This window comes from Taudactylus pleione, unplaced genomic scaffold (genome assembly GCF_031769625.1).
Source record: "Taudactylus pleione unplaced genomic scaffold, aTauple2 ptg000053l, whole genome shotgun sequence".
NCBI classification, from domain to species: Eukaryota; Metazoa; Chordata; class Amphibia; order Anura; family Myobatrachidae; genus Taudactylus; species Taudactylus pleione.
The window spans coordinates 31,055,087-31,080,487 of record NW_028284455.1 but is presented as its reverse complement, the minus strand read 5'-3'; the positions used below and the strand labels follow the sequence as shown (position 1 = coordinate 31,080,487).

Below are 25,401 nucleotides of genomic sequence, written 5' to 3'. Positions count from 1 at the left end.
GCTCGGTGGGCAAAAACTTTCGGCTGGGTGTTCAGTACCAGTAAAAATGCTTGGTTGATAACAGTGTTGCTCCTCCTTCCCTCAGATCACGTCACCTCAGGGGATATGAACGCAGCGTCAGAGTGACAATGACACTATAATGCAGTGTGGTGTAGGTACGAAATGTACTTACCAAGCGATGTGCCTCTGCTGGTTCGTCACTCTTCCCCATGTCCTCCGGTGTGCGTATGCATGTGAGTGAAGGGTATTGGGAGTATGTGCGATATGAATGATGAAACTAATCAATCATAAATGATTATTTTTTTGTGACTTCAATTTAAAAAAAAAAAAAAAAAATCCAACAAAGTACAGTATGAAGGAATGGGTTAAAAAGTCTATGGGTAAAGTCTGTGTGTCCCAACGCGTTTTGTCCCTATTAGGGATTTTTTCAAGGGCAAATGTCTCATGTTGTCCCCTCTCCTCTTAAATAGGGATGCCAATTGAAGTTCAAAACTCCGGTGTGCGATGTGAATGCCGCACTTCCGGGTATCGTGTGCGCGCATGCTCAGTAGCTCACTGAATATAGAAGTCAGTGGACACTGTTCCTGGTCTGTTACCTGCAGCCCAATGATTCCTTAATACAAATCGGTCTCTATGTTTTGTGCGTCTGGGCTCCACATACAGCGGCGGCCATTTTTGGTGGGTCCGTTTGTTAGTCTATGACGTGTAACTTCCAGTGGCCATTATTGTTGTGGTTTCTACCCCTCTGTGATCGCCAATACATTTATCTTTGCTTAAATAATGTATCTATATACAGCGATCTTGCTGCATGGCTCATTCATTAAGATAAAATGATGTCTAATAATTGAAATATATTAGACACTTTCAATGAAATATTCCAATGATTAAATTAGGCATTGGTTATTCCAACTAATATATCTGTTAAGGGAAACTGAAGGAACACATTTAGTGTTCGCTATAGTAAATTATAGTTTGATTAAATATTTGAATAAGAGAGTGTTATGGTAAAATTGTAATGGTCTTGTTGAAGGACCATTCTGTATATGTGTATAATGATTTCTTGTCTACTTATACCTAACCATAAGAATAGGAATTACAAATGCAAGATAAACATTAAGGGAATCATTGTCCTAGATAAAGAAAGTGATCATGGTATATGGCGCCTTGGGGGCGTCAGTCTATATATATATATATATATATATATATATATATATATATATATATATATATATATATATAATTTCATTTTATTTTAACTCCTGAATGTTGAGGTTTGGGTAGATGTGTTATCCTTCTATTTTGACAAACTGTTCTACCTGGAGTAAATGATATTATTATTATGACATGGGAGTGAGGATAGGGTATTGATCCCTAAATGTTGTCTTTCATGGCTGCTCCTAACATTTAAAACTATCTTCATATAGAGATCTAATTTATATTGCTGGATTATCCTGATGAACATCCAGAATGTCATACCTTCTGGGTCTGATCAGAGTAGGGGTATCGTCGACTAGTATCTTGGTGTACCCTCATTGGCAACTGATACTAGTGTAATATTAAAAGCAAGAATTCTGACATCCAGATTATGGTTATGTACGGTATGTACAATTGGGGTTCCGTCAGTAGTTCTGCATTTTAGTTACTATTGTTGGTAGCCTATGGATCAATATTTAGACCCTCTCATCTGTGATAGCAACAACATAATCTACCTACTGGAATGTACCTGTGGACTGCAATACGTAGGACGGACCATAAGATCTCTAAAGGTCCGCATTAGAGAACACGTCCGCAATATCATGAAAGGTTTTACCAATCATAGTGTCTCAGAACACTTTAGGATTAAACATGAATGTAACCCGAAGGATCTCAAATTTACAGCAATAGAAAAAGTACAATTTAACTGGAGAGGGGGAAATAAGAATGAAAGAATTGACCACATAGAAAGCCGATGGATTTACGAATTACAGACATTACATCCAGAGGGTCTAAATATTAATCCAGCAATATAAATTAGATCTCTATATGAAGATAGTTTTAAATGTTAGGAGCAGCCATGAAAGACAACATTTAGGGATCAATACGCTATCCTCACTCCCATGTCATAATAATAATATCATTTACTCCAGGTAGAACAGTTTGTCAAAATAGAAGGATAACACATCTACCCAAACCTCAACATTCAGGAGTTAAAATAAAATAAAATGATAGATATATATATATATTGACGCCCCCAAGGCGCCATATACCATGATCACTTTCTTTATCTAGGACAATGATTCCCTTAATGTTTATCTTGCATTTGTAATTCCTATTCTTATGGTTAGGTATAAGTAGACAAGAAATCATTATACACATATACAGAATGGTCCTTCAACAAGACCATTACAATTTTACCATAACACTCTCTTATTCAAATATTTAATCAAACTATAATTTACTATAGCGAACACTAAATGTGTTCCTTCAGTTTCCCTTAACAGATATATTAGTTGGAATAACCAATGCCTAATTTAATCATTGGAATATTTCATTGAAAGTGTCTAATATATTTCAATTATTAGACATCATTTTATCTTAATGAATGAGCCATGCAGCAAGATCGCTGTATATAGATACATTATTTAAGCAAAGATAAATGTATTGGCGATCACAGAGGGGTAGAAACCACAACAAAAATGGCCACTCGAAGCTACACGTCATAGACTAACAAACGGACCCACGAAAGATGGCCGCCGCTGTATGTGGAGCCCAGACGCACAAAACATAGAGACCGATTTGCATTAAGGAATCATTGGGCTGCAGGTAACAGACCAGGAACAGTGTCCACTGACTTCTATATTCAGTGCGCTACTGAGCATGCGCGCACACGATACCCGGAAGTGCGGCATTCACATCGCACACCGGAGTTTTGAACTTCAATTGGCATCCCTATTTAAGAGGAGAGGGGACAACATGAGACATTTGCCCTTGAAAAAGTCCCTAATAGGGACGAAACGCGTTGGGACACACAGACTTTACCCATAGACTTTTTAACCCATTCCTTCATACTGTACTTTGTACATTGTTGGATTTTTTTTAATTTTTTTTTTTTTGTAAATTGAAGTCACAAAAAATCATCATTTATGATTGATTAGTTTCATCATTCATATCGCACATACTCCCAATACCCTTCACTCACATGCATACGCACACCGGAGGACATGGGGAAGAGTGACGAACCAGCAGAGGCACATCGCTTGGTAAGTACATTTCGTACCTACACCACACTGCATTATAGTGTCATTGTCACTCTGACGCTGCGTTCATATCCCCTGAGGTGACGTGAGCTGAGGGAAGGAGGAGCAACACTGTTATCAACCAAGCATTTTTACCGGTACTGAACACCCAGCCGAAAGTTTTTGCCCACCGAGCTATAGTGCGACTGATAAGCACAAACACCATTACACACCAAGTCTAATTGGGATTTTGGATTACACATTGAACACCCAGCCGAAAGTTATTGCCCACCAGTTTCCCGCATATTGATATTTCCTCTCCATCTGGGACAGTATATTGATTACCACGAATTCTCAGCCCCAAGTTTTTGCCGACCAGATATTTTATTAATTATTCATATTGACTATGATTTATTGACATTTTCAGAGAGACATATATATCACTCATTTACCCTACTCACCACAGCGCTTTTCCTTCCCCCCCCCCCCCCCCCCTTTGTTATGATAATAAAATTATTTAGAATATATATAGATCGGAAAAGTAGGTATGGCAGCAAACAACTAATTAAATCCATTTCACAGTTGTACAAGTTTTTAAGAGTATATAGTTATTGATGTACTTACGGTATCCTGACTCTGGGTCACCCTCTTCACAGACGTCTACCTCGTCTGGATCCAGTGAGCTCCTTGACACCTTCTCCGGCTCTTTCTCCAGGACAAATGTGAGTAGTTTATAGTACCATAAAGATGGTTTCTGTACTACTTCCGCCCCTGCTCCGGATCATTTGGCATCCATATATTTTTTGGTGCTCCCGCAGGAACACTGTCCGGAAATTCTATATTTTACGCTTTACCCAGTCTTTCTCTGCATTTTTCTTCAGGGTACTGCTATACATCAACCACTTTTCATATGCCTGGTTCTTTAGGTCCCCATTTGAGTATTCTCTACTCTTCACCTTCCACAGGCATTCATTGGCTTGGTACAACGCCAGGAACCCTGTCCAGAACTCTCTGCTTCCAGGCATGTCTGAAAGAAAAATTACAGCAAATACTCATTAAAATTTTAAATAAAGATGGTACAAAAAGTGCATTACTAATGAGGCTGTTATAGAAGTACAAATATTCCTTTAAATTTAGACTTCTGCGCTGAAAAAAACCATTGCATATTTAACGCCACACTACTGTGGCCATCAAGTGGCCTATTTGCTACTGTGCAATGCGCATTATGAAAATAAAAAAATATATTTTATTGGAAAATCCACAAAAAAGTATAGGTCACCCCTTATGCAGTGCTCCCAGTAGTGCCCATATTGTGCCCCTGGTTGTGGTCCCCCTTATGCAGTGCTCCCAGTAGTGCCCATTATAAATAACCGCCTTATGCAATGCTCCCAGTAGTGCCCATACTGTGCCCCTGGTAGTGGTCCCTCTTATGCAGTGCTCCCAGTAGTGCCCATACTGTGCCCCTGGTAGTGATCCCCCTTTTGCAGTGCTCCCAATAGTGCCCATTATAAATAACCCCCTTATGCAATGCTCCCAATAGTGCCCATTATAAATAACCCCCTTATGCAATGCTCCCAGTAGTGCCCATACTGTGCCCCTGGTAGTGGTCCCTCTTATGCAGTGCTCCCAGTAGTGCCCATACTGTGCCCCTGGTAGTGATCCCCCTTTTGCAGTGCTTCCAGTAGTGCCCATTATAAATAACCCCCTTATGCAATGCTCCCAATAGTGCCCATTATAAATAACCCCCTTATGCAGTGCTCCCAGTAGTGCCCATAATGTGTCCCTGATAGTGGTCCCCCTTATGCAGTGCTCCCAGAAGTGCCCATACTGAGCTCCTGGTAGTGGTCCCTATTATGCAGTGCTCTCAGGGGCCATACTATGCCCCTGGTAGTGGTCCTTCTTCAGGGTCCATAAGCTCCACAGGGAGACCTTGGGGTATAGCTGGATCTGGATCCCGGACACCACGCAGTTAAAAGCTTTAGCTCACAGGACACGCACTGGGTCCATTCTCCTCTATACCCCGAGCCACAGGCACCTCAGTTCTCTTTGGTGCCCGGTAGAAGTCGGGTCACTGTTTTGCGCAGAGGGGCTGATTAGCAGCCACAAAGCTGTTTTATTTTTCTGAGTTACTAGGTTTTATTCAGTCGACTCTTCAGAGCGGGCAGCGACGGACTGTCCAAAGGTCGTCCGCGCTGCCGCTCCGTCACCCCACCGGCGCCGTGACGCCAGTACAGATCTGGGGATCACTGCGGGACCCCAGAGTCTGTGCTAGCTGGATTCTGCGGGACTCCCTGGATTGCTGCCAGATCTATAGGGGGCAGGAAAGAAGCGGATCACCGCTTGCGGTGATCTGCGTATTGAGCAGTCTTTTATCTCCGGTCTTTGGGGACAGACCGGAGGTGCTGGCAGTGGCGGCAGGCCCCCCGTATATACATACATATATTGGCAGACATGTCTGACAAGGAGGTCGAGTGTACTACTGCACCCACGCTGCAGGAGTAGGTAAGGAGGATTTATCTCAGGATGGGCTATGTGTGAGGTGCCATCAGTTGCTAGGTCCCTCAAACTCCCCAACAGTGGGACTGGATTCCCCTTGGGCTTTTTTTTTTCACAGGTGCTGGCCTCCATTGCGGATCGCCTGGTGGTCCCGATCATTTTGCCCCATATGGGGTTACCCCCAAACAGCCATCCTTTCCTCTCGGGGTATCCCGCAATTATTGCAGTCTACTCCTGGGCCTCAGACTGTTACTCCCTATCAGGGGTTACTGCTCTATATGCAAATCCCTCTGGTACCACAACAGTCTGTCATTCCCTTCCAGGGACTTCCGTAAGCTGTACAACCACCCTGGGTGAATGTTTTCTCGAGTTCAGTTCAGAGTTTGGCAGCTTCGTTTATGGCCTTTCAGACCATGTTGCGGAATGAAAAACATCAGAAGGCATCTAAATTTCCTGTATTGTCATCCCAGTCTACGCAACTATCGGACACATATGTGTCATCAGATGATGGGGAAGTTGCTGAGATTTCTGATTCCCCTGCACAAGAGGTGGAGCATAAATCGGCTATTAATGTTCCAGCGTTGGCAAGGGCGGTCCGATCCATACTAGATTATAGAGGATGACGTTCCTGCCCCTAAATCCAAATACCCTGAGTTTAAACAGGCAAAGGTAACCTCGGCAGTTTTCCCTCTCTCTGACCAGCTGGCAGACCACATGGCGGAGGCCTGGCAACCGCCTGCTAAGAGGTATCAACTGCAAAAGCGTTTGGCCTCATGTTATCCGTTCCCTGAGGGTCATTGCAAGAAGTGGGAATCACCGCCTGCGGTAGATTCTCCCGTTACTCACCTGATTAAGAGTGCTACACTGCCTATGCCTTCAATTTCTTCCCTGAAGGATTCTACAGACAGGAAGGTGAAGACGTGCCTGAAATCTATTTACTCTCTCGGGAGCTGGGGCCCGTCCGTCCATGGCTATCTCTTGGGTGGCCAAGGCCATTGAGAGCTGGGCAAATGTGCTGGAAGACACCTTTCCCGAGGAGGCCCCTGAGACTCAAAGGTCTTTAGTGAGCCACATGAGGGATGCAGCCGCCTATATTGGTGAGCCTGCTTTGGATGCCAGTCTACTGACCTTCAGAGTCTCTGCCGTGTCTGCTCGCTGCTCTTTGTGGTTGCGCTCCTGGATGGTGGATGCTGATTCCAAAAAGGGCCTGGAGGCCTTGCCCTTCAATGGGGAGATATTATTTGGCCCGGACCTGGACAAATATGAGGCCCTCTAGCGAAATCTATGCCAGCTTTTCTGCCATCCGCATCTGTGCCTTCAAAGGCTAGAACCTCTTCCTTTCGTTCTCAGGAAAGCCCAAAGGACAGTCTTTCCCTAGACCATTGGAAGCCAAGTCGACATCTAAGCCTAAGAAACATGCCTGAAGCGCCAGACGCCCTACTTCCAAGTCAGAGGATAAACCCTCAGCCCGATGGGACGGGCCTCCCTCTGGGGGATCCCAGGGTAGGAGGCCGACTTCTTCAGTTCGCCCAGTACTGGTGTCACACCACTAAGGATGCTTGGGTAAAAGAAGTGGTCTCTCAGGGGTATGCCATCTAATTTCGTCGAAGACCTCAACACCAGTTTTTCTGCACGAGCCCTCCTCTGGACAAGACCAGGGCCTTGCAGATTCAGGGAGCCATAGAGTCCATGCTGAAAGCAGGGGTAATTGTTCCAGTTCCACTATCTCATAAAGGGACTGGTTACTACTCTACTGTTTCTGGTTCAAAAACCGAATGGGTCTCATCGGCCTATCCTCATGGTGCCCAGGTTCAGGATGGAAACTTTATGATCCATCAAATTGGCTATAGAACCTGGGGATTACATGTTATTACTGGACATTCAGGATGCAAACCTACGCCTTCCCACCAGCATTATCTGTGGTTTGCTATACTGCAACAACACTTCCAGTTTCGGGCGCTGCCCTTTGGCCTCTCCACGGCTCTAAGGGTATTTACCAAAGTCATGGCAGGCCACCTACGGAGTTTTGGTATACGACTCCTCCCGTATCTCGACAACCTCTTTTTTTTTGGCGGGCTCTCCGGAGGTACTAAAGCAGCATCTGCATCTGACAATCGCTTGTCTACAGTTGCACGGGTGGCTGATCAATTGGAAAAAGTCCCCTCTAATTCCCTCACAGAAGATGGTTCATTTGAGAGCCTTTCTGGATTCTCATCAGCAGAGAATTTTTTTGACTCCAGAAAAGATCTTCTCTCTGCAACCTCGGGTGCGCAGTTGTCTGCACAGTCGCTGACTGTCTGTACACTTGGCAATGCAGGTTCTGGGATCTATGGTGTTCACATTCGACATGGTGGAATATGCCCAGTTCCATTCAAGGCCACTGCAGGGGCTGATACTATCCAGGTGGAACGGATTACCCCACCGGATCAGGACTCAGATGCTGGTGCTTTCTCCAGAGATGCGTCTGTCTCTGTCTTGGTGTTTACAAACAGCTCAAACTCACCATGGGTCACCCCTTTTGGATCCTGTACTGGGTACTTCTGTCAATGGACACCAGTCTCTGGGGTTGGGGCACGGCGACCGGCCCGCACTCATTTCAGGACTGTTGGACAGCGGATGAAGCAATTCTCCCAATCAACATTTTGGAACTTCGGGCCATGTACAGGGCCCTCATGATAGGACACTTTCTACACGGAAAAGCCGGGCAGGTTCAGTCCGACAATGCCATGGTGGCGTACATTAGCCATCAAGGAGGCACTCTAAATCGGGCAGCAATGACAGAAGTGTCACGCATCCTGACTTGGGCAGTGTGTCACCTCCCAGCCATCTCGGCAGTGTTCATTTCGGGAGTCCTCAATTGGGAAGCAGACTTCCTCCGCTGTCACGATGTGCATCCAGGGGAATGGTCTCTTCACCAAAAGGTGTTTCAACTCCTAGTGGACAAATGGGGTCTCCCAGAGGTGGACCTCATGGCCTCCCGTCACAATCAACTTGCCAGTGTACAGTTCAAGGACAAGAGATGCCGAAGAAAGCTTGGTGGACGCTCTGTCAGTGAAGTGGACCTTCCAGTTCGCATATTTATTTTCTCCAGTATCCCTGCTTCCTCGGGTTCTTCGGAAGTTCAAGCAGGACGGAGGCACAGTCCTGCTGGTGGCTCCAGCTTGGCCCAGACGTCATTGGTACTCAGATCTTCGGAGTGTCTCCATCGACACTCCATTCCTGCTGCCTCAACGCCCGGACCTGTTGTCTCAGGGTCCTTGCCTTTACCCGGACCTGGGTCATCTGTCTTTGACGGAGTGGCTCTTGAGACATCCATCTTAAGGTCCAAGGGATTCTCCAGCTCTGTCATCAGCACGATGCTTCGGGCACGTAAGCTTACCTCAGCCAGGATATATCGCAGAGTGTGGTATACATATTTTCAGTGGTGTCGCACTAGGGATTTCGACCCTCAAGTGTTTCATATTTCCAGAATATTAACTGTCCTAACTGTTTTGGACCTCGACCTCTGCCTGGCCTCGTTAAAAGTACATGTCTCTGCACTGTCTGTGTGGTTCCAACGAAGGATAGCTCCGCTTCTGGATATCCACCTCTTTTTCCAGGGTGTTCTCCAGATTCAACCTCCCTTTGTCCCTCCGGTGGCTCCTTTGGGATTTGACGGTAGTTCTTCAGGCTCTCCAGGGCCCTCCATTTGAACCGCTAGATTCGGTGGAAATTAAGTGGTTAACGGCTAAGACTCTATTTCTTCTGGCAATTGCATCTGCCAGGAGGGTGTCAGAATTGGGGGCACTCTCCTGTCGTCCTCCCTTTCCGATATTTCACCAGGATAGGGCTGTGCTTCGCACTCGCCCTGAGTTTCTTCGTAAAGTGGTTTCTAATTTCCACATTAATCAGGAAATTATAGTACCGGCCTTTCAGTCACCTGACTTCTCGGCGGGTGAGGCCTCCTTGGATGTGGTCCATGCTCTCAAAATTTATGTGGACCGGATCAGTTCCCTTCGGAAATCGGACTCCTTATTTGTGCTCTTTAGATTTCACAAGATGGGGATAGCCAGCCAACAAACAAACATTGGCCAGATGACTTCATATGACTATCTCAGTGGCTTTCACATCGGCAGGCCTGCCTGTTCCGGCTTCTGTTAAAGCTCATTCTACTTGGTCTGTGGGCAGCTCGCCATGGCGCCTCAGCTGTTCAGCTTTGTAAGGCGGCCACGTGGTCTATCCAGACCTTTCTGAGGTTCTATGCATTTGACATCTTCGCCTCTCAGGATGCTTCCTTTTGGCGTCAGATTCTCCTTCGCGCAGGAGCGAGGGACATCCCCAAGGTCTCCCTGTGGAGCCTATGGACCCTGAAGAAGAAAATGAGTTATGGTAAGAACTTGCCTTTAACTCTTTCTTCAAAGTTCATAGGGTCCACAGGGCACCTGCCCTGACGCACCTGGCTTCATATGGGCTCTCGTACTGGTCACCTGTCTTTAGTCTCCTCTGTGAGTGTGATTCTCAAGTGTTCCAGTATTCCTTCTCTTTTTCCTCCTCTGACCTTCTTTGGCTACTTACGAACTGAGGTGCCTCTGGCTCAGAGGCGGGGTATAGAGGAGGATGGTTCCAGTGCATCCTGAGAGCAAAGCTTTTAACTGCGTGGTGCCCGGGATTCAAATCCTGCTATACCCCAAGGTCTCCCTGTGAATCCTATGAACTTCGAAGAAAGAGCGTTAACAAAGGTAAGTTCTTACCATAACACTCATTGGGGTAGATGTATGAAGCCCAGAAGCGGTATAAGTGCACGTTATGTGCGCTGATACCGCTTCTCCCCGATGTATGATCGGGGGTCTGGGCGGTAAATGACAGGGGCGCTATCTACAAGATAGCAGCGCTGATAGCCTGGTCTATGTACGAACGGTCAGATCGTCTGACCGTTCGGCCGGCTGTAGCTGTCGTCACCGACAGCTCCAGCCTGGCGCTAGCCTATCCCCACAGCAGGGACAGCGCTGTCCCTGCTGCGGCGGCTACCGGCTCCAGGCTCCACGCGGGGATCTCGCGATACTTGCGAGATCCCGCGCATGCTCAGTGGAGCCGGCCGGGAAGAGACACAGCGCATCAGCACTAGGCTGATGCGCTGTGGTCTCTAGCGGGTAGCGCCGGAGGGGGGAGTTAACGCTCCCCCTCTCCGGCCGATGAGATGTTTATACATCTCATCGGTAGTGCTTCCTGCTTCGCCTCGGTAAAGAGGCGAAGCGGGAAGCGTTATAGAGGCACGTTAAGTGCCGCTATAATACATCTACCCCATTATTTCTTGGTGTGAACGACACAAGTTAAAACCTGAAAGGTTCAGTGTGTCTTGTCTTTTCTGCAAGATGGTTTGGTTAAGGGTCTTAGATTGTCCTCTCTTATGGGACAAATTTCGGCCCTATCGATCCTGTTTCAGAGGAAATTTGCCTCCATTCCTGAAGTTCAAACCTTCCTGCAGAGGGTTGTTAGCATACAGCCCCCTTATGTCCCGCCGGTTCCTCCTTGGGACTTGAATTTAGTTTTGGAGGCACTTCAAAGTCACCGTTGGAGCCTTTTGGAATCTGTAGAATTGCGATATGTCATTTGGAAGGTTGTTTTCCTTTTGGCCATTGCCACGGCCAGGAGGGTATCTGAGTTAGTGGCTCTTTCTTGTAAATCTTTGCTTCTCATTTTTCATGAACCTTCCTTACTTTCGAAGGTGGTATTGGCTTTCCAATTAACCAAGATATTGTCCTTGCAGCTTTACGCCAGGATTCAGTGACTAATGAAGCTTCTTCTTTAGCACTGTTGGATTTGGTACATGCATTACGCATTCACTTGGAGCGTACTGCGTCTTTAAGGCAAGCAAATTCTATGTTGGTGTTGATTGATGCAGCCTCAAAAGGATCCATCGCTAAATGGATCACTTCTGCCATTCGGCAGGCTTTTTGTCCTCAAATGGGACTGTTCTGTCCTCAATTCGGGCCCACTCGACTGGGCCGTATGGCATGGTGCCTCGGTTGAGCAGCTTGAATTGGTATATCCCAAAAGTAATGGCATCCCCCAGATGGATGAAAAAGGAAATTTTGATTTTTACTCACCATAAAATCTTTCTTGGAATCCATCTGGGGGATGCCGGGATCTCTCCCTTGTTTGGTTTCATACTAGATACTTGTTGGTTTCTGGTTTCTCAGTTCTTCCCTTTGTCTTTCTCCAGCTTTGTTAAACATAGGTTCTGGTGGAAGGGGAGGAGTTATATAGGGGGTGTTTTAATTTGTTAGTGCCCAACTCCACACTTAACTACGCATAACCCAGAAGTAAACAAATTTTTTGCGTTCACGAAAACGCATGGATCTGGGAACTTATTCCAAATTCTAAGTGTTTTTGTCCAAAAACTGGAAATTATTGAGGGCACTTGAATTCCCCCTTCAATTGGTGATTTTATGTCAACAGAGGAAAAAAACCATGCAGTTGTAGTTTCAGATAATCTAGAGGTAGGAAAGCAGTGTAGTCAAGTAGTGGGAATAACGAAATGCAGATGTGTCCACATACGCCTAACCTCAGATTATGACCTTTTAGCACGCCAAAACACTAATTCTAAGTACCTAGTACACGATAAGCGAATTAAGATGCGAAAGTTATGAAAAAGTACATAATCTAGGGTAAAAGGGCGAGACAGGTGCGATGCGAGTGACCCGTGCCAAGCATCATTGTTATGCTTAATCTGCAACTTTATTCTAAATCCTTTGTGATCAAATCTAATCCTAAGAACCTAGTACACTATATGCGAGTGAAGACGCAAAATTGAGGAACATGCACAGCATGACAATTGTGCCAGGTGTCTTGCACCATATGGTGCAAAAAGGATAGGTGTACAAGTACACATCTGTACTTGCATAGGAAGATGTATTGATAGCAGGAGACAAGGTTGCATTGCCACTTTAAGTCACTGATCAGACCTACCTTTTGTATTGTGTGCAGCATAAAGGACAAGGTAACACATTCAATTTAGAGGGAGGAACACTAAAAGTTAACATAATTAAGAACTTTTATAACAAATTGTTATATATCCATTTATTCTCAGTTGTGATGAAGCTTCATACAGTAAAATAATTCAGGAACGCAGGAACTCACAAACCCCTTTAAATAATAAACTGCTGGCTAGATGGATGAAGGTTTTTGCCATCAAATTCTGATCTGTGTTTATGGACATTCAACATGTTCGCCCTTGTTTCTATCACACTTTTGTAGCCACACTCTCAATCTGTCTATCTAGTCTTAGAACACAAGGTGGTTTCGTTGGGAAGAGTGGTATTGATACACAATGATTGGGTAAGTGAAAACACATGCGGATGTTCAAATACGGAAGTCTTGCATGCTTCATTTTGTTAATATATTGTACAAGTGTGCTTTTTTTTTTTTTTTTTAATACATATAATTAAATGAAGACTTTCACATTGGGCATCACATTTAATTGTTTTGTTTTGTTTCAGCTGACGTCACAGTCTCTCAGTATCATGTGCTCTTCAATAAAGTCTTGAGCTCTTGTATTGAAAATCGAAGTCTTGGAATATCTTCTTCAATTGTAGAATTTATGGTCACTAACAAAATCCCTGTTGAGTACATCTATCTCCAGCAATTGATCACAACACTTGGACACAGTGGTCTGTGGCCTAAAGCAAGGAAGCATTACAAAAGTATGAAACTGTTTCATTATTGTTTAATTATAATTTTTATCCTTTATTTATATTGTGCAACAAGGAGTCAGCAGCTCCTTTACAAGCTACAGAGATTGAACAAAACAACAAAGAAGTGACTTACAGTACAAGACATTGCGTTACATGGACATTGTATAAACATTGCTGCATCAGCAGTTATAATATTCAAATAGGCAACATGGCGGCAGAACCCAAGGGTTGGGTGCCATTGGCAGTAGGAAGTAGATGGTGGGGTAAGTAAGAGAAGAGCACACAAGGGAAGAGGACCCTGCTCATGAGAGCTTGCAGGGAGGGGCAAACCGGCATGATACAGAAGGGCGAGACAGTGAGCAAGGAGCAGTTGGTTAGGGTGAGAGCTGGATTGCTTTGATTAAGTGAATTCTTGAGAGCCTGTTTAAAGTTTTGTAGGGAGGTGGAGAGTTTGATGAAGTCTAGTTCCATAGGTAGGGATCAGCACGGGCAAAATCTTGGAGGCGGGAGTGGGAGCAAGTAATCGTTTGGAGGCGACATTGAATTGTAGAACCTTGGGGGGACACCTACCAGTAGTGGAAGTAGATAACGGCCAGAGAGGCAGGAAGACAGCCAGGAGAGGGCAGTATAACGCATACTGAGAGAATGAAGGCTTTACAGGAGAGGGTGGACCACATTGTCAAAAATAGCAGATAGGTCGAGGAGACTAAGGGCAGTTTCTATGGAGTGGATGAAAGCCAGATTTAAATGGGTCAAGCAGGACTTGGGAGGAGAGAAAGGCAGTAAGGCCGTTCAAGGCGTTTGTAGGCAAATGGGAGGAGAGAGATGGGGCGATAGTTGGAGTGTGTTAGGATCATGGATGGGTTTTCTTAATAATGTGGGATACAAGGGCATGCTTGAATGCAGAGGAGACAGTGCCTGATGAGAGGGAGAGATTGAAAAGATGGGTACAGGATAAATGTTACGGAGGAGGTGGAAGGGTATAGGGTCAAAGGGGGGAGTGGAAGTGGGGGCGGACCATATGAGAGCCATGACTTCATCTCCAGATACTGGGGGAGAGACAGGTCGGAGTTGGTAGGATGAATGGGGAGGAGTAGGCTGTAAAAGGAAGGGATTGGGTGTTGGGGGTCTAGCGGGATGCGATGTCCTGACCTATGGAGTCAATTTTAGATGTGAAGTGGGTGGCAGAGAGGGGAGGGGGCAGAGAAGATAGTTGAAAGTGACAGATGGGGGTTGGAGGACTGGGAGGATAGAAAGGTCTTGAAATATGACTCTTATGAGAGGGAGAGGGCAGCATTGTAGGGTGAGAGCATAAATTTGAAATGTAGGAAGTCTGCGTTGGAGCGCGATTTTCTTCACTGTCGTTCAGCGGTTTGAATACTTTTGCAGATATCTGGTACATTTGGAATGCCAAGGTTGAGGCGTGGATTTGGAAGGGTGAGTAGTGACCGTTGCAGCTACAGAGTCAAGACCAGAAGTAAGGGGAGATGGTAGTGTATAGATCCTCTTCAGTAGATGTACCTGGAAGTGACGTGGAGTGAGGGCGGAAGTATGGTTCCATGCCCATAAAGGCCACCAAAAGAAAAAATGTATCCCCTCGCACTCGCTTTGCTCACCACGCTTCTGGCAATGATTTATATTCCCCCTCTATGTCCACGTGGATAGTTTAGTAATGACGTTGGACAGTAACTGATGACATCAGGGTACATCTGCGGAAGGGGATCTATCCACTACCAAGGGACTTGGTCAGCTTGGTCAGGGGGGAGAGACAATGGGGGAAAGTTGAGTCAAGCAGGGAGGATAAGGATACGGTGTCAATAGCTTCAAGGTTATGCTTAGTGATGGTGGCCTTAGGAGGCAGAAGTGAAGCAGTGAGGGATAGGTTAAAATAGAGAAGGTGTTGGTCAGAGAGGGGGAATAGGGAATTGATGTAATCGGATATCAACACGATGATTGAAGACCAGATCAAGTGAGTGTCCACTCACATGGGAGAATGAGGAGGTCCATTGGGAAAGACCAAATGATGTGAGGGTAAGGAGTTTAGAGGCAGAGGATTCTGTGAGGGCATCTATAGAGATATTGAAGTCACCTAAGATAATATAGAGGGAAGATCTGAAGAGAGGAAGTTGGGGAGCCAGGAAGCAAAGTTGTCAATAATTTGGAGCAAGGGCCAGGGGGTTAATAAATGACAGCTACTTGAAACTGAGCAGGTTGGAAGAGGCGAACAGCATAAACCTTGAATGTAGAGAATGATAGGGAGTGTTCTGAGGGTAGGAGTGACCAGAGGATAGAAGCACCCCAACACCATTAATTATGTAACATACGTTTTAATTCTAGTATTAACACACATTAGCTGTTATTTAATTAACAAACCATAATTAACTAAGTTCTTAATGACATCCAAGAATGGTGTCCTAGATGACTTGATAGTAACGTATGCAACAGCAGTCTGTCTTTTCCAAATGCTTATTTTTGATTATTTTAGCTCAACTGTCAAAAATAGAGGCATACTTTTCTTGTGCCAGAGAAAATGGTTTAAACCAGGCCTAGTTTACCCTTGACACTAGTGCCCCAATATTACACTTGAGGATGCTTTTTGTGGCACCCATGTGGTCAGTATCTCCAACTATGCTCGCTGTGCTGCTCCTCCTCTCCTGCTCCACTTACTTCACTCATAGAGGAGGCCTTTTCAGCATGCTAGACAATCTCCATCCCTTTGCATATTTTGTAATGGTGGTGACACGGGATGTAGTCAGGAAGCAGACGGTCTAAATAGCGACTGCCGGCTTCCCGGCTGTCTAATCCCGGCAAGGTACTAATGACAGGTGTCAAAATCCTAACGCCTGTCATTAGACCTACGCCGGGAGCCCGGCATACCGAACGAAGGTAAGCCGGGCGCGGACCGCCGAGGGGGGGGTAGGGTTTGGTTTTAGGGCTCCCGGGAGGATTTAGGGTTAGGTACCCCCTACCCCCCGGGAGGGTTAGGATTAGGCACCCCCCCAGGAGACCTAGGGTTAGGGGGGAAGGGGGGGTTAGGTTTAGGCACTTGGAGAGGGAGGTTAGAGTTAGGCACCCCTAAGGCAGGGCTAGGGGGGAAAATAGGGTTAGTTATACTTACCTTATTAGCGATCGGGATCTTCACCTCTGCCGGGCTTCTGCTGTCGGGATTTGAACCGACGGCCACGCGGCCGGTGGTAATACTACACCCGGTGACACTATGGAAATTTTTTGGCTTTTAATGTTGAACGTCTGGCATCCAAAGAGAAATATGTTTCCTACTACTGGTGTAAAACATGTCTGATGTTAAATCAAGTGTTCTTTTAGTAATTGTGCCTAACATATATTGTAAATGCTGACATACTGTACAATAGTTTTAGGTCATTCACCTCCCATGGTGAATGACCTAAAAAAAAATGGTTTTGTCACTAAACCATGTTCTTAACTATTTAACAAGCCGCAATAAAAGTTATAGGATAGCTCTGGCAATCAAAATAAAAATGGATTATATGTAAAAAGGTAGACTAAAAAAAATGTGCTAGATAGTGAGTGTTTGCAAACAGATTTATAGTTAGAGATCAACAAAACTGCTGTGGTTTTGCGAAAAGTAAAGATTTTTTCCATTTAAAGGAACTGTAATACAATATTTTAAATGTTATATGTATGATATATTAGATAAAATCAATATGTATAAAATATTACTGTAGAATAGCAAAGCATCATACTTCTGCAAAACAGATTGTACGAGGTTAACAATACTGTATAAATTGAGCAATGTCTGTATACATTTATACAAAACACTTATCTTTCAGTTGGCAAAAAATGTAAATGTCCCTTTGTGCATCGTTTGTAGACTGACATTTGCCATTTTATCAATATCTGCTAGGAGAAATTAAGATGGAAACTGGCTCTGCCATGTTATTGCTTGATCGCAGTAAATGATTGACTAGTTGTGATACCCTGTTCCCTAAACTACTTTCAGCTGAACAATGTCACTATAGCATTCGCCATAATTAGCTAGAATTGATCACAACCAACATTTTCAGTGTTAATATAGTTATATTTTCTTCTTCAGGGTCCACATGGAGACAATGGGGTGTAGGTGGTACTTGGAGGACTGGACACCAACAGCAAAGCTTTTTCCTGTCCCAGGATTCTCCGGTCCTACTCCCTATACCCCGCCCACAGCCTGAGGGAAACTCTGTTTCATTGGTGTCCAACAGGAGCTGGACCACCATTAGAACAGTGGAGCTGCTACTAAGCAGCCCAAGATTTATTTTTATGATTTTATTTTCATTTTTACTAAGTGCAGCAGCACTAGACAGTCCTCTGGACGTCTGCACTGCTGCTCCATCACTCCTCCGCAGCGCTGCGACACCAGCTCTAGGCCAGGTATTCTTGGTGGGGCTCTGGGGGGGACCTAGCTAGCAGGGCTCCTCGGACACCAGACTGCAGCCGGGACTCAAGGGGGCAGGTAAGGCTCATCACCACTTGCGGGGACCCATGTCTTTGCGCAATCTTGCCTCCGGTCTCAGGAGACAGATCGGAGGCGCTGATGTGGACACCGGTGCGTCCGTGACTCCACTAGACCACCAGAGCATTACAGTTCTGGCGCAGGGCACAGATTAAGGCCAGGGACCCGGTGGTTGATGTCAGGATAGGGGAGAAGGCCCTCTCCCTGCGGCCCCTCCCCCGGCTCAAGGAGCCATTCCACTGCGGTCTTGCTGCTCCTCCCTCACCCTCCGCCCCCTCTGAGACTCATGGCAGCCATTTTCTGCATTCAGGTCTCCAGGAACGCTGTGTCCGGTCTCCCAGTATACTTCTCCCAAAGGCCAAGTTATACAGCGCTATTTCCTACCAGACACTGCGGTCTGTGTAGAAAGGATTTGTATAGGAGCTGCGCTTAACCAATTAGTGAATATTTAAATTATCCCATACACAGACAATTTAAATCACAATTGACATAATTTATTAAAATATACACATATAATGTTGCATGGGTCCCAGCAAAAATAAATAAAATAAATACACTAATTGTGTATTTTTTATTTTTTTTTGCTGGGACCCATGCAACATTATATGTGTATATTTTAATAAATTATGTCAATTGTGATTTAAATTGTCTGTGTATGGGATAATTTAAATATCCACTAATTGGTTAAGCTCTGTTTCTATACAAGTCCTTTTACTGTATGGCACCGCTTGTTTTTCTAGATGTATTTATAAAATATAGGGGTATGAAAGATACACGTACAGTCAGGTGCATAAATATTGGGACATTGACAGAATTTTCATATTTTGGCCTGTATTCACCACCATAATGGCTTTGAAATGAAACAAACAAGATGTGCTTTAACTGCAGACTTTCAGATTTAATTTGATGGTAATTACATCCAAATCAGGTGAACGGTGTGGGAATTACAACAGTTTCTATATGTGCCTCCCACTTTTTAAGGGGTCAAAAGTAATGGGACAAACTAAACAATCCTAAATCTAACTTTCACTTTTTAATACTTTGTTGGAAATCCTTTGCCGGCAATTACAGCCTGAAGTCTGGAATGCATAGACATCACCAGACGCTGGGTTTCATCCCTGGTGATGCTCTGCATGACCTCTACCGCAAATGTCTTCAGTTCCTGCTTGTTCTTGGGGCATTTTCCCTTCAGTTTTGTCTTCAAGTGAAATGCATGCTCAATTGGATTCAGGTCAGGGGATTGACTTGGCCATTGCATAACATTCCACTTTTTAGCCTTAAAAAACTCTTTGGTTGCTTTTGCAGTATGCTTCGGGTCATTGTCCATCTGCAATATGAAGCGCCGTCCAATGAGTTCTGAAGCATTTGACTGAATATGAGCATATAATATTGCCCGGAACACTTCAGAATTCATTCTGCTGCTTTTGTCAGCAGTCACATCATCAATAAATACAAGGGAAACAGTTCCATACATGCCCACGCCATGACACTACCACCACCATGCTTCACTGATGAGGTGGTATGTTTTGGATCATGAGCAGTTCCTTTCCTTCTCCATACTCTTCTCTTCCCATCACTCTGGTACAAGTTGATTTTTGTCTCATCTGTCCATAGGATGTTGTTCCAGAACTGTAATGGCTTTTTTAGGTGGTGTTTGGCAAACTCTAATCTGGTCTTCCTGTTTTTGTGGCTCACCAATAATTTACATCTTATGGTGAACCCTCTATATTCACTCTTGTGAAGTCTTCTCTTGATTGTTGACTTTGACACATATACACCTACCTCCTGGAGAGTGTGCTTGATTTGGCCAACTGTTGTGAAGGGGTTTTTCTTCACTAGGGAAATAATTCTTCTGTCATCCACCACAGTTGTTTTCCGTGGTCTTCCGGGTCTATTGGTGTTGCTGAGCTCTCTGGAGCATTCCTAAAAAGAAAGAACGCACCAAACAGTTGATTTGGCCACACCTAATGTTTTTGCTATCTCTGATGGGTTTGTTTTGATTTTTCAGCCCAATGATGGCTTGCTTCAATGATAGTGACAGCTCTTTGGATCTCATATTGAGAGTCGACAGCAACTGATTCCAAATGCAAATGTCACACCTAGAATCAACTCCAGACCTTTTACCTGCTTAATTGATAATGAAATAACGAGGGAATAGCCCACACCTGTCCATGAAATAGCTTTTGAGTTGATAGTCCCATTACTTTTGGCCCCTTAAAAAGTGGGAGGCACATATAGAAACCGTTGTAATTCCTACTAGGGGTGTGCACCGGCCACTTTTCGTGTTTTGGATCTGGATCGATCTTCGTGTTTTGGATCTGGATTGGTTTTGCCAAAACCACCCCTCCGTGTTTTGGGTTCTGGGTTTTGTGTTTTGGATCTGTATTTTTTTGAAAAAAAGCATAAAAACAGCTAAAATCACAGAATTTGTAGGTGTTTCTGCTCCTATGCTATTATTAACCTCAATGACCTTAATTACCACTCATTTCCAGTTTATTCTGAACACCTCACACCTCACAATAGTGTTTTTATGTCCAAAAGGTTGCACCGAGGTAGCTGGATGACTATGCTAAGCGACACGAGTGGGCGGCACAAACACGTGACCCATCTAGGCGTGATACTGCAGTGGCAGACAGGATGGCAGTTTGAAAAACTAGGCCCCAAACTGTACATAATGCAAAGAAAAAAAAGAGGTGCAAGATGGAATTGTCCTTGGGCCCTCCCACCCACCCTTATGTTGTATAAACAGGACATGCACACTTTAACAAACCAATCATTTCAGCGCCAGGGTCTGCCACACAACTGTGGCTGAAATGATTGTTTCGTTTGGGCCCCCACAAAACAAGCTGGCAATTAATCTGTCCCTGCACAAACTGGCTCTACGGAGGCAAGATGTCGTCCTCATCCACCGATTCCTCACCCTCTTCAGTGTTGTGTACATCCTCATCCTCACAGAGTATTAATTCGTCCCTGCTGGAATCCACAACCACAGGTCCCTTTGTACGTTCTGGAGGCTGGTCTCCCTGGAAGAGTTGATAATTCATTTTATGAAAATCATCTTCTCCACATTTTGTGGAAGCAACCTCCTACGCCTTTCGCTGACAAGGTTCCCGGCTGCATTAAACACTATTTCGGAGTACACACTGGAGGGGGGACAACTCAGATAAAATAGAGCCAGTTTGTACAGGGACCTCCAAATTGCTTCTTTTTCCTGCCAGTACAGGTACGGACTGTCTGACATGCCTAATTGGATGCTGTCACCGATGTAATCCTTTAACAGACAGACGCACGCTTGTCGCTGCTGCTTTGAGGACAGTATCATATGCAGTGACAGTAGACTTGTCAGAAATTGTTGGCACGTCCTTCAGTCCGGACCAGATGTCCAAACCAGCCCTTGACTTATGACACAGGCGCACGCTTGGCGCTGCTACTGTGTTGATGCACGTGCGGCTACATCGCACACAAGTCACAAACACATAAAAAAAATAGTTTTTTATTTTTTGGAGCACTTTGAGGGTTACACCACCCTTTAACAGACAGACGCACGATTGTCGCTGCTGCTTTAAGGATGCAGGTGCGGCTACAGCCCACACATTTCACAAAGACAGAAAAAAAAATAGGAGTTGTTTAATTGTTTGTGGAGCGCACTTTGAGGGTTACACCACCCTTTAACAGACAGACGCACACTTGTCGCTGCTGCTTTGAGGATGCAGGTGGAATCTAGACGGGATTTGGAACCGGGGACACACTACCTCCATCAATTGTCTAAATCCCACTGCACTAATGGCGGATACCGGACGCACGTCTAACACCAACATAGCAGTCAAGGCCTCAGTTATACGTTTTGCTTCAGAATGACTGCTGTCGTACTTCATCCTCATCGCTAGGGACTGTTGGAGGGTCAATTGTTTAGTAAAAGTAGTGGTGTTCCTACTTCCTCTCTGGGATGATGAACAACTCCCAGCAGCCGCAACAGCACTAGGAGGAAGTGGTTCTTGATCTTTCCCTATTTTATTTTTATCAGAGAAAGTTTGGTCCTCCATTTATGTTATATTGATATATACGTGCGGCTAAAGCGCACACAAACACAGAAAATATTTTTTTATTTTTGCTGGAGAGTAGTGCACTTTGTGGGTAACACCACCCTTTAAGAAATGAGCCAGCCGGCTCTTTACTTATGGGACAAAGGGACACGCTTGGCGCTGCTCCTTTGTTGATGCACGTGCAGCCACAGTGCACACAATTCACAAACACAGAAAATATATATATTTTTTTTGGTTTGGACTGGAGTGTACTTTGGGGGTTACAGCACCCTTTAACGGTCAAGCCAGCCGGCCCTTTACTTATGACACAGGCGCACGCTTGGCACTACTTTGTTGATGCACGTGCGGCTACTGCGCACACAATTCACAAACACCGAAAATATATATTTTTTTAGCACTTGGGGGGAGCACCCCTGATGGACAGAGCACCCCCTGGACAACACTACAGCACCCCTTTAGGACTGGGACACTGCACAGGACTTTGGAGTGGACACAGCCCCTATGGAGAACTGACTGCACAACACAGTCCAGCCAGCCCCTATGGACTTTGAAGTAGTGGACACAGCCCCTATTAACAACAACAGCAGCACAGCACAACACAGCCAGCCCCTATGGACTTTGAAGTAGTGGACAACAGCAGCGCAGCACAGCACAACACTACTCTGCACTACACAGCCCAGCCAGCCCCAACTCCCACCCTCCCTCTTCACTGTCCACAGCCTAGTGAGAAAATGGCGCCGACGCGAGTACCTTATATAGGATCCAAAACCCGCGAGACCCGGAAGGCGGGATGATGACGTTTTGCCTCGATTTCAGATCCGAGTCAGGCGGGAAAAGTCGAGCCTGACTCGGATCGGACTCGGATCGGGGGGGTTCGGATTTCAGAAATCCGAACCCGCTCACCCCTAATTCCTAAACCGCTCACCTGATTTGCATGTAATTACTCTCAAATTAAATCTGAAAGTCTGCAGTTAAAGCACATCTTGTTTGTTTCATTTCAAAGCCATTGTGGTGGTGAATAGAGGCCAAAATATGGAAATTCTGTCAATGTCCCAATATTTATGCACCTGACTGTATTTGTGAAAATTGAAGTGTTAATTTTTCAACAGTCTGTTTTTTTATCTTTGCATTTATTACAATATTAATACATTAAATCACCTGTGTTTTGTTTAGATGCCTTGTCATTTGGATTTTACCCTCTGTTTGAAGGAAACAAAGATCATAAAATACTTTACATTCCCTCCTTTATGTCAGAGGTAGAGATGCTAATAACAGTTGAATGTTTCATGGTAATAAATGCCAGCATCATTCAGTCACCTGGTGGATCCAATCAGAGTCTGCAGATTGTTCTGAAAAAGTAAGTAATAGAGAAAATTAAATTAATTCAAAGTGTGAAACTTCTGCAGTGCATGTGTCTACTTCTCACATACATTTTATGTCCAGTGTCTCTGATAGTAACCTCCTCAGTTTATCCCATTAAGCTATGCATAAAAGGGCAGATCGAACCTCAGAAGTGTTCAATTTGCATACCCTTGGTTTAGCAACACTGAACAAAACTAGGCAGTCTGCCAGCAGACTGACTACATGTGTCCACGTTGATGAGATTGGTCAATGACCACACACACTGGTTTGTTGTCAGCCGCCTGGACTACAAAGCTTGGGTACACATTAGGACAATATTTCTTCTTCGGGTTCCATAGGGTCCACAGGATCTACCTTGGGGTATGTAGTTGGATCGCATCCAATGCACCAAAGAGCAAAGCTTTGAAGCTCCCAGCTTGCACTGGTGATCCTCCCTATATACCCCGCCCCCAGCCACAGGCATTCAGTTTTTTTGTTTGGTGCACGGCAGGACGCACCTGTTATAACTGCTGGACTGCTAGCCAGTCCTAGTCTTTTTTCTTATGTTTTACTTCAGAGTTTAGCGTTACCAGGCGACGTGAAAGACTCTTGCACCGTGACTCCTACCCCCACCGAAACACCAGCACCGCTATATGCTCCCCCGTCCGCTCCTCCCCCCAGACGCAAACTTCCAGCTATGAATTTCCGCGCCTCGCTTGTTATAATTGACCACCACGTGTGTGAGATGTGCGCAGTTTAGCGCACTGCTGAAGCTGTTGGTCACAGAGGTTTGGTCTGTCTATCTATATACCTCTCCCTTGTGTTTGGCATATAGCGCACTCTATATCCTACCATTACCCCTCCGGGGCTGGCTAGTTGATTCAGAGTCCATATTGCTTAATCAAATGTGCGTATTTATGCATTGTATGTGACTGTATGCTAGCTGCTGTGTGTACACTGCCTTTTCTTTTTTTCTTTTTTTTAAACTGTCGGGTACAATAATAACTGTTTCCCCTCATCCTTCTGAAGGTGTGTGGGGTGTTTCATTGATGCAAGTCACATTGCATTTATATTGTATACTTAATAACATTTATACATTGTCATGTCTGAAGGTAAAGGTGAGGAGGAGAGCCCTCCAGTGCTCATTTCCTGTAAGTCCTTTTCTGCAGGCTTATCAGACCAGGATGTTAACCAGTATGGATTGTGTAATAACTCTTGCAACCAGCTATCCAGTATATCTGGTACACCTGCTCCAGCACCAGAGTAATCTTGTCTTGGATATTTAATAGGCAAAGCCACAGATGTATGGGCTCGGCTGCTGTAGCGCCTCAGGTTATGGGGTACGCATCATCCTATCTGTATGCCTACCATGAAACCCTGTTAGGGTAATTTGGTAGTAAAAAAGCAGGGGCATAAAAGAGGTTCTCGTCATGTGTTGCCTTAGGAGTCTGACTCGACCTCCTCATCAGGCTCTGATTCTCAGAGTTCTGGGTCTGTCTCATGGAATGAAGACTATCAGCCCCTGGTGGATGTTCCCTCTTTAGAGTGGCCAGATCTGTCCTCAGTATTTGGGAAGAGGAGGTGTCTCTGGCACCTAAGGAGCCAATCTTTAGACGTCAGGCGGTGACTAAGGATTATTTCCCATAGTCTAGGCAGCTGTCGAATCATATGTCTGAAGCATGAGAATACTCCTAGTAAGCATTTTCATGCCACAAGGAATATAACTTATCTGGGGGTACCCATTTGCACCAGGAGTGTGTAATAAATGGGAAGTTCCCCCAACGATAGATGCTCATGTGACAAGATTAATCAGGAGCACTACGTTACCCATTCCTGCAGCATCCTCTTTAGAAGAGGGTACAGATGGAAAGCTTAATAATCACTTGAAATCAATGTTTTAACTATCTGGAGCTATTACCAGGCCAGCTACGGCTGTAGCTTGGGTAGCCAAGGTTATGGAGGATTGGACGAAATCTCTGGAGGATACTATAGTTGATCCAACCAAAGAGTAGCAGTCCCTTCTCAGTCAGATGCGGGAAGCAGCAATGTTTCTTCTTCGGGGTCCATGGGGTCCACAGGAAATACGTTGGGGTATGTGGTTGGAGTGATCCAGGCACCAAACAGTTAAACGAGCTCTCAGCTCCCAGGATGCCCTGGGTCCT

The 25,401-nt window shown here is 45.0% G+C and overlaps 1 protein-coding gene across 4 annotated transcripts in view; it reads left to right on the top strand.

The window, feature by feature from the left end:
• The window catches only part of TOPAZ1 (testis and ovary specific TOPAZ 1), a 238,509-nt gene that overhangs the window by 178,389 nt on the left and 34,719 nt on the right, over nucleotides 1-25,401 (top strand). For all 4 annotated transcript variants that reach the window (XM_088463597.1, XM_088463599.1, XM_088463608.1 and 1 more), the window contains exons 18-19: nucleotides 13,190-13,393; nucleotides 23,072-23,255. In XM_088463597.1, coding sequence (XP_088319723.1) covers nucleotides 13,190-13,393; nucleotides 23,072-23,255 — 388 coding nt within the window. The remainder of the gene's footprint in view (nucleotides 1-13,189; nucleotides 13,394-23,071; nucleotides 23,256-25,401) is intronic.